A 12,883-nucleotide genomic window follows, 5' to 3' on the forward strand; every position below is an offset into this window, starting at 1 on the left:
TCCCATTCTAGGTAAGAAGGAAAGATATCATTATTCCCATATGGATGCATTTATTTTAAATATAAGGAACAATTTTGTTTACTTCTAAGTTTCATCTAACTCAACATAGCCTACTTCCTAGACAGTCAAAGTCCCATCTTCCAACTTATTTTTTTTTTTGACTCTTAGCTAGTGTTGTTTCTCTTTTGACTGAGCTAAATTACCCAGAAGCAATGGTTACAGCTAAAAAAAAAAAAAGACTGGAAGCCAGACCAAAAGGTTTTCCAGGCATTGGACAGACAGCTATGATGCAAAAAAGAGTTCCTGAGTAACAAATTTAAAGCAATTGCAAATTTATACATTAGCAAGTAAAATTGATATAGAAGATATGTAATGTGTGTATTAAGTTATTATTACCTAAAAGCCTTGTAACTCAACTAGTTAATATATCCTTATATTTCCAATAAAAAAATCTATGGTTCAAATATTTTCTCTCCTATTGTAACTATCAAATTAAAATTAAAAATAAAAAGTTATAATATCCTACTTTAAGTTTTTTTTATAAGTAATTTCCTAATTAAGTTACAATTTCCTAACTTTGTTATAACTTATAACGTAATATTGAATGATGAGGTTCAGTCGCAACTAACTCTATTGAATGGTCTATATCAATTAGTTATTCGAGGACATCTTAACAAGGACATATAACAGAGGGAGATTTCTCATTTTTTAATTATAGTATGACAATGGAAGAAGACAATGCAGAGGATGGTTAATTGAGCTACCTGCTTGAGATTTTCAATCATATGACTGCCTATACGGAACTAGGTTGAATTTCAGAGAGTTAAAAATATATCAAAATTTGCAGCCTCTTTTAATTTTATATATGTCTCCTATTTCAATCAAAAGAAAACAAACAAGAAGCCAATGGCCTATAGTAGCCCAGTTGGCACGTCCACTTCCTTGTGTGGGTATGTTGTGGTCAAATCTGAAATTGTCAGCATTGTTAGTGTTTCAAGTTTGGCAAGAACAAATACCGATAAATATTGATGTATCATTTAGAATAATTATCATATATAACGTAAAATCTACTATTTCATCCAATACATTTTAGTTTATTTTAGCGTTTGACTATTATTTGTTGGTACTCTACAATTTTCGATAGCTTATTGGCTGTGTTTATTAAAAAATATAGTTTTTAGTAACTTTTATGTTAAATGTGTGAGAAAAAAACTAAAAACCGACTAATTTTTATATAAAATAATAATAATAATTGGATTATTTGCCCAAAAAAAAACCTTACACAAAAAACAAAAAGCTTGTTACTTTTTCCCTCAACACTCCCTTAATCAACCTCCTAAGGTTTGGTAGCAATTGGTGTATAAAGAGTACAATACCTTGGGGAAAACAACACAAGCTGCTAAAATTTGGTGCCAAATTGAAGGCTCTAGCGTTTTTGTCAAGATGTTTGTTCTCACTACTGCTTGGATGTTTTAGAGCTTCTCATTTTCTAATTACATGTCTACATCAAAATTAATAATGAAGAACACATGTATGCATATTTCTGCATATGGTACCTCACCCCTCTCCTCAACAAGTGGCAATGCAAGCCCTCTTAGTTCCAAAACCCTGGGCCCCTCAACCCCTAACTTTGGCCCCTCAAACAATTAAAAGAGAAAAAGTTAATGGCACAACTTGTGCCACAACTCGCCCATATGGCGAGTTGTGGTTGGTGAAAGAGTGTCTTTATATGGACCCACCATATGGGCAAGTTGTGGTTGGTGAAGGGATGTTCTCGCATGAACCCACCATCACCCCTCCACTAATTACAACTCACCACATAAACAAGTTGTGACACAAATTATACAAAAAGTTGTAGCACCAAAACTACTCATTAAAAGATGAGTCCCTTCGTCAGTTTGGGACTTTGACCACTCGGGAACACCATCATGAGAAGGAACCTTCCCCAAAGTTAAAAACTGTATTAAATACCAAAAAAAATTAAGAGGTAAAAGTGGGGTAAAGAAGAGAAAGACAATATGCCTGCAAAAAGCAGCGCAAATAAATACACTCCTTTGAGAGAAAACAAAGCAGCTGAGCAAGAAGAAGCAAAAGAAACCAAGTATATCACATGGGGTTTGGAGGCTTTTTACCTCTTTGTCTAGCTGTAATGTCACACACAAAGCCCTTGGTCTCAACTCTCAATGTTCAATGTACAAATTCATTTCCGTTCTTACCCACTATTAGTTTTTTATATGTGTTGGCATTAGGTCCAATGGTCATAGAAAGGGTTTAAAAAAGTAATAATACTTAAAAGTTATAGACCCCACTTAAGAGACCCTCTCACTTCTCATCCCATCTGGGGGGCAGGGTTGAAAGAAAAGGTCCAAAGCCACACACAGCTACTAGTGAGCTTTGAAGCACAAATGGAAAAAAAGAAAAGAAAAGAAAAGAAAAGAAAAGATACATACCAATGAGATGGCGCACTACCAGAATAACCTCAGCTTTCATAATAATATCACAATTCAAGGAGACCCCACATAAACAGAAATGTCATTGGAAATAAATAATAAAGTAAAAGGAAAAAAAGATGGAAGAAAAGGACACACTACCATACAATGTGACACAGCAGAAAGAAGTTCTAAGCATTAAAGAAGGGTCAAATGTACTCTTAGTCCTCTTAAAAAAAATGGAAAGAAAGATGCTGATCCAATATATATTCATGAGCATTCAATATCTGAGGAACACAACATTTCTGTTTACATCTTTATGTAAGAAGCACTGACAAAATGCCATGATACAACCAGAAACCCCTATCAGAAATATGTGGGTTACAGGCTTACAGCAGTTAAAAAAGGAAAATGAGTTTCATCGTCTCTTTTACCAAGCCCTCCATCCCAAACCATGAAAAAACTTGTAAATCAATCAAACCACACAAAGATTAGCACACTGGCATAAGGTAAAATTAACAAACTAGGCATTAGCATCAAACTCATGTTGGTTGGTAGCAGTTTCCTTACTACTGCCACCACCACTGAAGTCATTAAAAGTAAGAGAATTAGTAGAATTATAAAAGGTAAGTGGTTCTGCTATACCAAAGCTTCACCACCTACATGCATTGAAGGTAAATTAAAAATTAACCTCCACTTGCTCTATCCCTAAATGGAAAGCTGAGCTCCAACTCCATAGTTGGATTCTGCATTGAGAGTATAAAGATTCAACCAGGCCAAACAAAACCTGAGAATGCTTATGCTCTATTTACAGATTAATAGAGGCATAAACCAACTTCCAAAAAAAGCTGACTTGAACTCCTACTTTGTAAATTCTAAAATGTTAGTCAATTAAAACTAGCTACCGATATGAACAGTTGCCCTAATTGGATTCTACCCTTTGTTAGACTTCCATCTTCCAAATCATGTTATCAATGGATCCGTCATGTTCTTTCTCCAGTGCAGCTACTTTGGCCCGATGTGCTGCTAGTGCAATCGCCCCTTTTCCTCTTTCATCATGAGGGAGCTCACATGTCTCACCGATGGACCCAGATCTCAAATCTGCTGGGGGGATGAAGCAGTCTACCGACAGACCTGGAACATTAAATGCAACCTCTTCAATTGTCCATGCTTCTTCCATCCTTGTTTTGGTATGACTCATTGCCATCTCACCAAATCTGAAAAGGGTCACCACGGAACGCCCAGAGTGGGCGATCATGATCCCCTCAACAGACCTGTAATCATCAAGGAATGAATTGATTGTAGTTTCCCAGTAAACTGAATCTCCACCATTGGATTGGATACGCGTCAGATGTGAATCCTCCATGTAAACAAGAAGCCCAGTCTTCTGGCTGAAGTAGCCAAACAAGACATGCCTAATTATCTCCGCCGGACCTTCACTCCTCCCCTTCAATGTCTGAGGGTCAGCACAAAGCTTCAGAATGAAGCAATCCTCGCCGTTGATCTTCTTCTCTCCTATGCATCTAGCATCCGCAAACATACCAGCAGTGGTTCTAGGATCAAGCCCCTGAAACACAACCATAAATCACATATGAAAATGTCCACAACACCAAAATAAACCTGCAAAAAACAAGCCACACACAATGTCTACCTGAAGTGCACGACGCAGAGGCCTCACAGGGCCTTTTGCAGTGTGGGCACCGAGCCAGGGCGTGTGCCTCCAAACAAGCTTGCCATTGCAGCCTGCGTGAACCTTACTTCCCCCAACCGCAAGCTCCACATACCACATATCTGGATTCATCTGCCAGAGCACAAACCCGCCCGACTCAGCACATCTAGAAGGATTCCGGTTCTTCATCACCTTAGTGGCAGTTTCAAACTCAGAAGCTACCATCCTAAGCTTTCCCATCGCATACGCATTTTTAATCGAGTTCTGCAGCTTCTGCCCACCAGAAGCTGCCGTGTACTGCTGCAATATGTACTGAGCAGAGGAAGTTTCCTGCAATAATACCAGCCATTAGAACACCAAAAAAAACACAGTTATTTTACTATATCTACAGAATGTTTTTTAGTATTCTATAAAAAAAGAGAGAAACACAAAAGGCAATGAAATTAATTGTATCAACCACTCAATATTTAGTAACAAAAATGCTAACTATAGTTATTTTTCTCTATTGGGTCTAGTAAAAAAAGTTGGCTAAGGTTCATGTACTTTCCTCTGTTTTCTCATCAACCAAACGGAGACGTTAAAAACAAAATTAAATAATTAAGGGTGTTTATTTTACTACTTTAAACAAACATAGAAGAAAATCTAAAATTTAAAAACAAATCCAAACACCATGATTCAGAATATCCATAGATTTCGCCGATAATTCACATAAAACATTTATACAAATAAATTATTAAGAGAAAATCTACAACCCAAACAATCAAATATCAAATATCTTAAGGAACACTCAAACCCAATGCGGCAAAACCCCATTTCCAAATAACAATTTTCTTTTTTAATAAAGTTACTAAAAAACAAAACCAACCCAACTCTTAAAAAATAAAAATAAATAAATCCCAAAATATCAAAACTACTATTTTTGAAAACCAAAACGACCCCATTTGTATAGTTTCACAGAGAGAGAGAGAGAAAGAGAAAGATGGAGAGAGAGACTGACAATGGGGGTGTCCTTGATACTAAGGTGAGGCAAAGGGTCAGTGGTGCTGACGTGGAGAGGAGCAAGTGGAGCACCCATTACACCAAGCAATATTCTGAGATCAGACCTTCTGTTGCTGTTGTTGTTGTTGTAACCCATGGAAGAAGCTGTCACTGAAGGAGTTCTACCCAGTTGTCCTTTCATCCACTGACCCAAACCCGACCCGCTTCTCTTCGACTCTCCGATTTCCGCTCCGTCTTGGTCCGGACCCTCCATCAGCGGCGTCAGTGTTTCCCCCAACGGCCTCAGGCTACCGGATCTCGCTACCAACGCCGCCTCATGTTGGGCCGCGTGGTGGCTCTTCTTTCGCCGGAGTAAACCGGACATTATCGTGGGTGACCCGGTTCTAGCCGGGCTGTTGGCACGTGACCGGGACGGTGAGAGTCCTCGGACTACTTCTTCTTTTAGTGCCGAGAAGAATCCTTGCTTTCTCTCCATTGTTAATGGAACCAAAAAATAAAAAGCTTCGTTAGAATGAAAACGTTGTTGTTGCTTTTTGTGTTTGTGTTTGTGTATGTGAGTGAGTGTGTTTGTGTTTGTTTGGTTTAAGTTTAGTTTAGTTTTTTTTGTTAGAGAGAAAGGTGGGTTTGAGAGCGAGTAGTGTGCGAGCTCTTCATGGAGAGAGAAAGGTTTTGGGACTCAGTTCACTGTGTGGGAAACTGGTGAGAAAACGGCTTCAACGATAGTGCGACTTTTTAGTGTGTCTTATGAAAATGATTCTAGAGAGAGAAAAAGTGGTGCGTTATTTTGAGAGAGGACAGAGAGAGGAGAGAGAATTTTCTATCGAGGAAAAGAAATAGGGTGTGGAATAGTGTAGTGGGGTGCTATATAGTGACTAGTGAGAAAAAGGAACGATGTGCCTTTTTTTTTTTTTTTCCGTATTAATTTATTTAAGGGACAAACCAAATTAAGAAATGTGAATGTGTGTGGGGTGTCTTTTTGGTATTTTTATATTTTAACCCAAAAAAAAAGAGTAAAATAGAAGTAGTTTTTAGATGCTTCCAAAACACGAAAAAATAGTACTATTTTTTCTTAAATTTATGGTGGAGTCTACTCATTAAATTTATAAGAAAATGCTAATGAGTGCCCTTAGAGCACCTGATTGAGAATCCAGTTAAATAAAGTTTTTATGGGAAAAGAAAAAAAATAATTAATATTTTGACAGTTTTTTTCATTTCTCATAAAAGTGATGTCAAAACTTTTCTATGAACACTCGTTAGTATGACCTGAATTTATAATAGGGTCCACCAAGAATGTGAGAGCAGAAAACACTATCTCTCCTTACTTCGTAAGTACCTAAGAATTTTCCATAAGAACTGTAATTTAGGTGCTATTCTTTGGCAAAAATGGCACACTACCACAATTTAGCAAAAAAAGTAGCAATCTACTACTGTTTTGGAAATATGTAGGAATCTATCACTTTTTTGAAACTCGAGTTCCAAAAACTCGAGTTCTTTGAAAAAATATACTCTAAAAAGTTTTGAAAATTTTTTATGGTACTCAAGTTCATGAAACTTGAGTACCATAAAAAAATTTCCAAATTTTTCCGTGGTACTCAAGTTCCATAAACTTGAGTACCATAGAAAATTCAATTTCGCCAAACTCGAGTACCTAAAAAGTGGTAGATCTCTATATATTTCCGAAACAGTGGTAGATTGCAACATAGTTTGCAAAAATGTGCTATTCAGCTATTTTCGCCATTGTTCTTTAGGCTCATCTCTTAAAATTTAGTAATGTGGTTTTTTTTTCATGGGATGAAAATCTATTTTTAGTTACGCTCCGTTTGTTTTGATAGAAAACCTTGTGTAAAGATAGTTTTCTATATTTTCTAGTGTTTGTTAGCATAAAAAAAGATGACTCAAAGGAAAACTATCTTTAATCAACATAAAAAATATGGCTCATTTTTAGACATTGTTTTCCATTAAAATTTTTTGGAAAACAACTTTATCTCACAACAAGCTAAATAAGGAAAGTTAGAAAATTATTTTTCAACTCATTTAAAATTGCTACCAAACATTGGAAAATGAGATAGTTTTATAGAAAATAATTTTTGAAAAATGACTCATTTTCTAGAAAATATCATTACTGAAACAAACAGAGCGTTAAATACAACTATATGACTTAATTTTTAGAATGAAATCTAAGAAACAGTACTTAGATATTGTATGTTTGTACCTAAATTTTTCCATTTTTATAAAATAGGATTTAACATGTTGGTAATTTTTTCTCAAAAAAAAAAAAAAATGTAGGTAATTTTTTTAGGTTTTTTTTTTTTAATTAAAGGATTTACTTTGGACCATGTAATAACTTCTTCTTTTTGAGCAAAATATAATAACTCTTTTTTATGGTAGATGAATAACTATCATGAATAATAATAATTAATGGTTCAATTGAATGGTCAAAGTTCGACCCAAATTTGCGCCCTGGTTTTGGTTTAGTTATTATTATTCCCTGTAAAGGTTGTACCAATAAGAATTATCTAGCAGAATTGTAGGAGATACCACTTTAAATTGTTCGCATGGTGTAGTGGTAATTTAATGAACTAACTTTATTATTATCATGCTTTTTCTTTGAAGCTAATTACTGTAAGTTCATTCACATAAAAGATCAAATTACAAGTTCACCACTGGCCAGAAAATTACTACAAAACTTCACTGTATGAGTCTTGAGAATTGAGAAGGAAAAAAAAAAACTACATCCTACTTTTTTATTTTATTAAGAAAAACTACATCCTACTCTAATTCAACTTATCCCATTCTATAGATCAAAATTAACTCAAAAAAAAAAAAACTTATTCCATTCTAATTCATGTGAGTTTTTCTCGTCTCAAAGTAGGGATAGAATGATAATTGATTTTATCCATTCGCACTTTGAGTTTGTATCTATTTTATTTATATATTATACATTTAAATATAATTTGACTTTTTATGTTTACCTTAATTTGTTTTTTTTTTTTTTGAGAAACTGTTTACCTTAACTTTAATTATAAATTTTTTACATATTTGATTATTTCCACAAAATACTTGTTTATAATAACTTTTAATGTCACCGCCTCGATAGAGACAGCGCTATGTAGATACTTGGGGGGACCATGGCCTTCTAATTATTTTTACAATACTACATATTCATATAATCTTTAGAATCTAGCTTAAGAAAATTGTTCTCGGCCCCCTTTATAATGTTTTCATATTGCCATTGCATGATTTCAGAGTGTGTCACACCATTATACTAGGTTATTTGAAAGAGAAATAAAAAAAAAGATAATAGCCAGTAATCTCCTTTTTTTATGGAATGGAAAGATTTTATTAATAAACAATGGAATTACAAAGAGAGGCTAATAGATTCCTCTTTAATTACAGAGTCAAAACAAGGAGGGCCACATGCTAAATAAAAAAAGTCATATACCTTGTTCTTTAAAGACCATTTGGCCAAAGCATGAATTGCACCATTCGCCACCTTGGGAACCCAATAAACAAAGTAGTTTAGGAATTGTGATAGTAATGTTACATCCCAAGACCACATGGAAAGATTTTATTAACAAACAATGGAATTACAAAGAGAGACCGATGGATTCCTCTCTGATTACAGATTCAAAACAAGGAGGGACACATGCTAAATCAAAAGAGCCATATATACATTATTCTTTAAGAACCATTTGGGCAAAGCATGAAATGCAACATTCGCCACCCTAAGAACCCAATAAACAAAGTAGTTTGGGAACTGTGACAGTAAATGTTAGCATGTCACAAGGCCACATGGAAGATAATTATGTAGCAACTGTTGAAGTTTGAATAATAAATTAGCAATGGTAGATTGGATTGTTATTGTTTCAAATTTTTATTTGATAGGAGTTAGTTCCTATTTGTTTGGATAGTTATCAAATTATGAGTATTATTTATGTACTGTGAAGGAAGGTATGGAACAGAAGCAGACAATTAACCCATAATGTTTATTTTCTCTCTCAAGTTTAGGAGATTTGTTATCTCAGATTGGCTAACTATCTTTTAAGTTTCCGAATTCACAACTACAAAGCAGATAAATCATTGCATATGCACTTAATTCTCTAGGGGTTACCTTGGTAAAGGAATACAAGAGCATCAACAAAGACTTTGGAATCACTCTCAACACATATAGATTCAATTCCAATCTCTCTCCCAATCTTAATACCCATAATATAACTTCAACTTCTGCTTGTAGAGAGAGAATAGTGTTTGTTCTTTTGGAACAAGAGAATACCAACTCTTCTCTCCAGTTTCTGGCAACAACTGAAATTGCAAAACACTCAACATTGCATGTATCACATCATTATTTAGATTTTTTTTTTTTTTTTTGAAGGACATTACTTGGATGATTAAGCAAGAAAAACTCAAAATTGAAACTAGGTGCCTCAATAAAAAGTTTGAGCCATGATTATGTGTAGTCAACAAAGTTAACAATATAGAAGAAACATTAGAAAATTTGAATATAAAGTCAAGCAAGACCTGGATAGTCTTGTATTGTCTAATAATTTATTATACTACTATTTACTACAGGAATAGCAAAAGATTGGTTTCATAAAAAAGAAGAAAGAAGAAACAAAAAAACAAAATGAAACGCGTTAAATAGTAGTACAATTTTTTATACTACTATTTACAAGACTTTTGATAATACGTGTTGTTTTTGTTTATAAACTACAAGTGGGAAAACTTTTTAATAAATCTGTTATTTGCAGAGGAGAAAAAATAGAAGGTGTGGCCCACTAGAGTAGGGAATTATTTACTGTTGCACGCATATAAAGAGCGTGAAGTGAACTGATTGTGCTCTTAAATTGAAATCATGCTCATCGCTTCGTAACAGCATATGCGAAATGTGAATGAATAAAGTGAAAGACTGTGACGTGAAACGCGCATTGTTCTACCGTGTCATTGGATGATTGGGTAATATTCACCACATTTCACATCCTTCCCAAAGTATATCAAATCAATTTGAGAAATAACGGCCCGTTTTGGTTGGAGGGTAGAAAAGTAAGAAGATAGAAAGTGATGAGGAAATGAAAAAGTAAGAAGATAAAAAAGATTTTAATTTCATTCCTTTTTGTTTGGTTGAAAGTTAAAAAGTGGAGAGATAAAAAAAGTGAGTTTGTATATAAATTTATTCATACACTCTTGTTAAAAAATAATGTCTAATTAAAACAAAAAAGTGACAAACTACCCAAAAAAAAAAACAATCACCTTTCTTTTTTTTCTTTTTTTGATGAATACAACTTTGTATAAACTTATTGTTACAATCACCTAAAAAAATCATGTCTAGTTAAATAAATAAAAAGAGACAACGGTCTAGGGAAAAAAATAAAAACCAACATCCATGAAAAAAAAAAAAAAAAAAAAACTGGACATGGGTATTTTTGTCCATTAAGCAGGCCTATTTTTTCCCTTCAATTTTCTCTCTATTTTGGAAAGAAAACATTTTGGTGGGCTTGGGGAAAAAACACCCAGGCCCCACTATTTATTTTTCTTCCTCCCTACCAAACTAAACACACTCAAAAAAGTTTTTCTTCCCATTTTCTCTCCAAAAATTTCCATCCACTTTATTTCACCTTCAAACAAACACACCCTAAGAGAATTTTGAATTCAGTTCAATTTTTTTTTTTAATAATGGAATATTCTTGTAAGGTTTGGTATTATTAGAGATATATTAACCCAATATAATAGGTACAAGCTCACTTTTACTTGTACTAATAGTTTAGGATTTAGTCGTCTATACATAAACATGCTATAATTCATTGTAATACAGGTTATTGAACTACACTCTTATGTACAATAAAGATGTAGTCGTTAAAGGTTTTTTCCATGGACGTAGGTTGAATCACGTAACCCTCATATTCTCGATATTTTTATTCTATACTTTTCCTTCCGCATCCACTCTAACATATACAACATGGCATAACATATCGCATTGCTAATATATTTTACAGGTTTTATGGTTGAATTTTTACTATTTATTAAAAAAAATCTACTAGAAAATAATAATGTTAAATGGTTTAGCCTTGTACTTAATATTCATAAAATTGTTCTGGCAGCATTTAAACTGAATAAAACCGACCGTAAAATGTGATCCCCACATTGCCAGCCGTGGTAGAGTTGCATAAATCGGCAATTGCAGTGTGGTTCATGGTGAAAACTAACCAAACTGCACTGCATTGCATGATGATTAATCTATTAAGGTGTGCTGCGATTAAGATTTTAAGAAAATTGTACAGCATCACATCTTGTACACTATAAAACCCTACTTATAGCTCAAGTTTCCAAGCACATCATCTAGGTATTTAGTTACCACTTTTCATTGTAACTATTGAATTATTAAAAATAAAAAATAATACTGTAATAAAATAATACTGTAATTTTTATTTTTAAACTTTCCTTTCTCATACTTTTATTCGATCCCAACACTCCCCCACTATCTGACCTGTAAAGGTAATTTTGTGCAGAATTACAAAATTGACTAAGGATACACCAATGGACCAGTTTGTGTAACAGTTCACCAGATTATCAATTTGATTGGATTTAATAAATTATTGTTACACATTTATCTAATGAAAATGAGAGGCTTGATAGAGAACAAGAACCATCCCTTTATTATGAGTTATGAGAAATGCTATGTTCACAATATCTTCACAACAAATTCTATGTGACAGGTTGTTACAGGTTATTATTAGTGGGGTAGAAAAGTAATTTCAGTGGTAAGTTCAAATTAGAATTAATAACAATTAACCACCTATGATTTTTTGTAAAAATATTGTGGACATAACACCTATCTTTAAATTATTTTTACCATATCTCAAAAAAAAAAAAAAAAAACTCAAACTTCTATTCGAACCCCACTAACCCCTTTCTCACTATTTACCTATATTTTTATATTCAAAATTAAATAAATAAATAAATAAAAACCCTCAAACTTCTCATATTGAAAATATTTAGTTCAAATATTTTCACCATCTTCTCAGGAAAAAAAAAAAAAAAAAAAAAATCATCAAAGCAACGACTTTGTTCCCAACTATTCAGTCAATCGATGCGCCTCAACACATTCTATTATTCTTTACAAAAATTCTTATTTATTGGCAAAAAAAAAAAAAAAAAAAAAGAAACGAAGAGACATTATCCATTGAGCAAATATCAATTTGAGCAAGCTTTGTTTTTCTGCATTAAAGATTTCTACGTTTGTGCCAAGACTTAGCTTAGGACCCCACTGCTCGTGAAATTTGGTTTGGTATTGGTATTGCTACTTGTTTCTCAAGTTAATAACCATTTTCAGTTATTTGGATAAAATTATTTTTGTACATAAAATTGGATTTGATTGATTAAAATTTAAATACTTTGTTTGGATAGTTTTAAAAGAGAAAAGTTTTGTATTTGACTAAATCAACCATAGATTTTAAACCTTTAAAATCATTGAATTAGAAATAATATATAAAATTAATAGATTTGAAATCAAGGCAGTTCAATTCTATTGATTTAAAATCCAAATCCAAATCTAAATTCAAGTTCCCAAACTCAACCCTAGAGAATTTGGGTGCTTGTTTTCCTATTATCTAATCCCTTTTTAATGAATTTCATTCAATGAATTAAACTAATACATCTTACATTACCAAATCTCCATGCTAAGATTTATGTTATGTCTTTGTATATGTTGGCATATTATGTTATGGATTTTTAATTCCTATAAATTTATGTTTTGGTTTATGATAATCTGAGTTGAGAGTCTCATCATCCA

General features: G+C 33.3%; 1 protein-coding gene across 1 annotated transcript; it reads right to left on the reverse strand.

Annotated features, from left to right (window-relative positions):
- Positions 1-2,659: 2,659 nt before the first annotated feature.
- Positions 2,660-5,916, reverse strand: LOC115968827. Its single transcript, XM_031088339.1, has 3 exons — positions 5,096-5,916; positions 4,081-4,428; positions 2,660-3,996 (listed from the first exon to the last, which is right to left on the reverse strand). Exons 1-3 carry the CDS (start codon positions 5,570-5,572, stop codon positions 3,373-3,375), a joined length of 1,449 nt encoding a protein of 482 aa, XP_030944199.1. The 5' UTR covers positions 5,573-5,916; the 3' UTR covers positions 2,660-3,372.
- Positions 5,917-12,883: the final 6,967 nt, after the last annotated feature.

Source organism: Quercus lobata, chromosome 11 (assembly GCF_001633185.2).
Source record: "Quercus lobata isolate SW786 chromosome 11, ValleyOak3.0 Primary Assembly, whole genome shotgun sequence".
NCBI lineage: Eukaryota > Viridiplantae > Streptophyta > Magnoliopsida > Fagales > Fagaceae > Quercus > Quercus lobata.

What these genes read in the sequence shown, in the direction of transcription:
- LOC115968827 (XM_031088339.1), bottom strand. Translation starts at nt 5,572, where the DNA reads ATGGAGAGAAAGCAAGGATTCTTCTCGGCACTAAAAGAAGAAGTAGTC. An exon ending in GTATCAAGGACACCCCCATT is followed by an intron (nt 4,429 to 5,095) that starts GTCAGTCTCTCT and finishes GTATTATTGCAG; the next exon opens with GAAACTTCCTCTGCTCAGTA. An exon ending in CTCTGCGTCGTGCACTTCAG is followed by an intron (nt 3,997 to 4,080) that starts GTAGACATTGTG and finishes GTTGTGTTTCAG; the next exon opens with GGGCTTGATCCTAGAACCAC.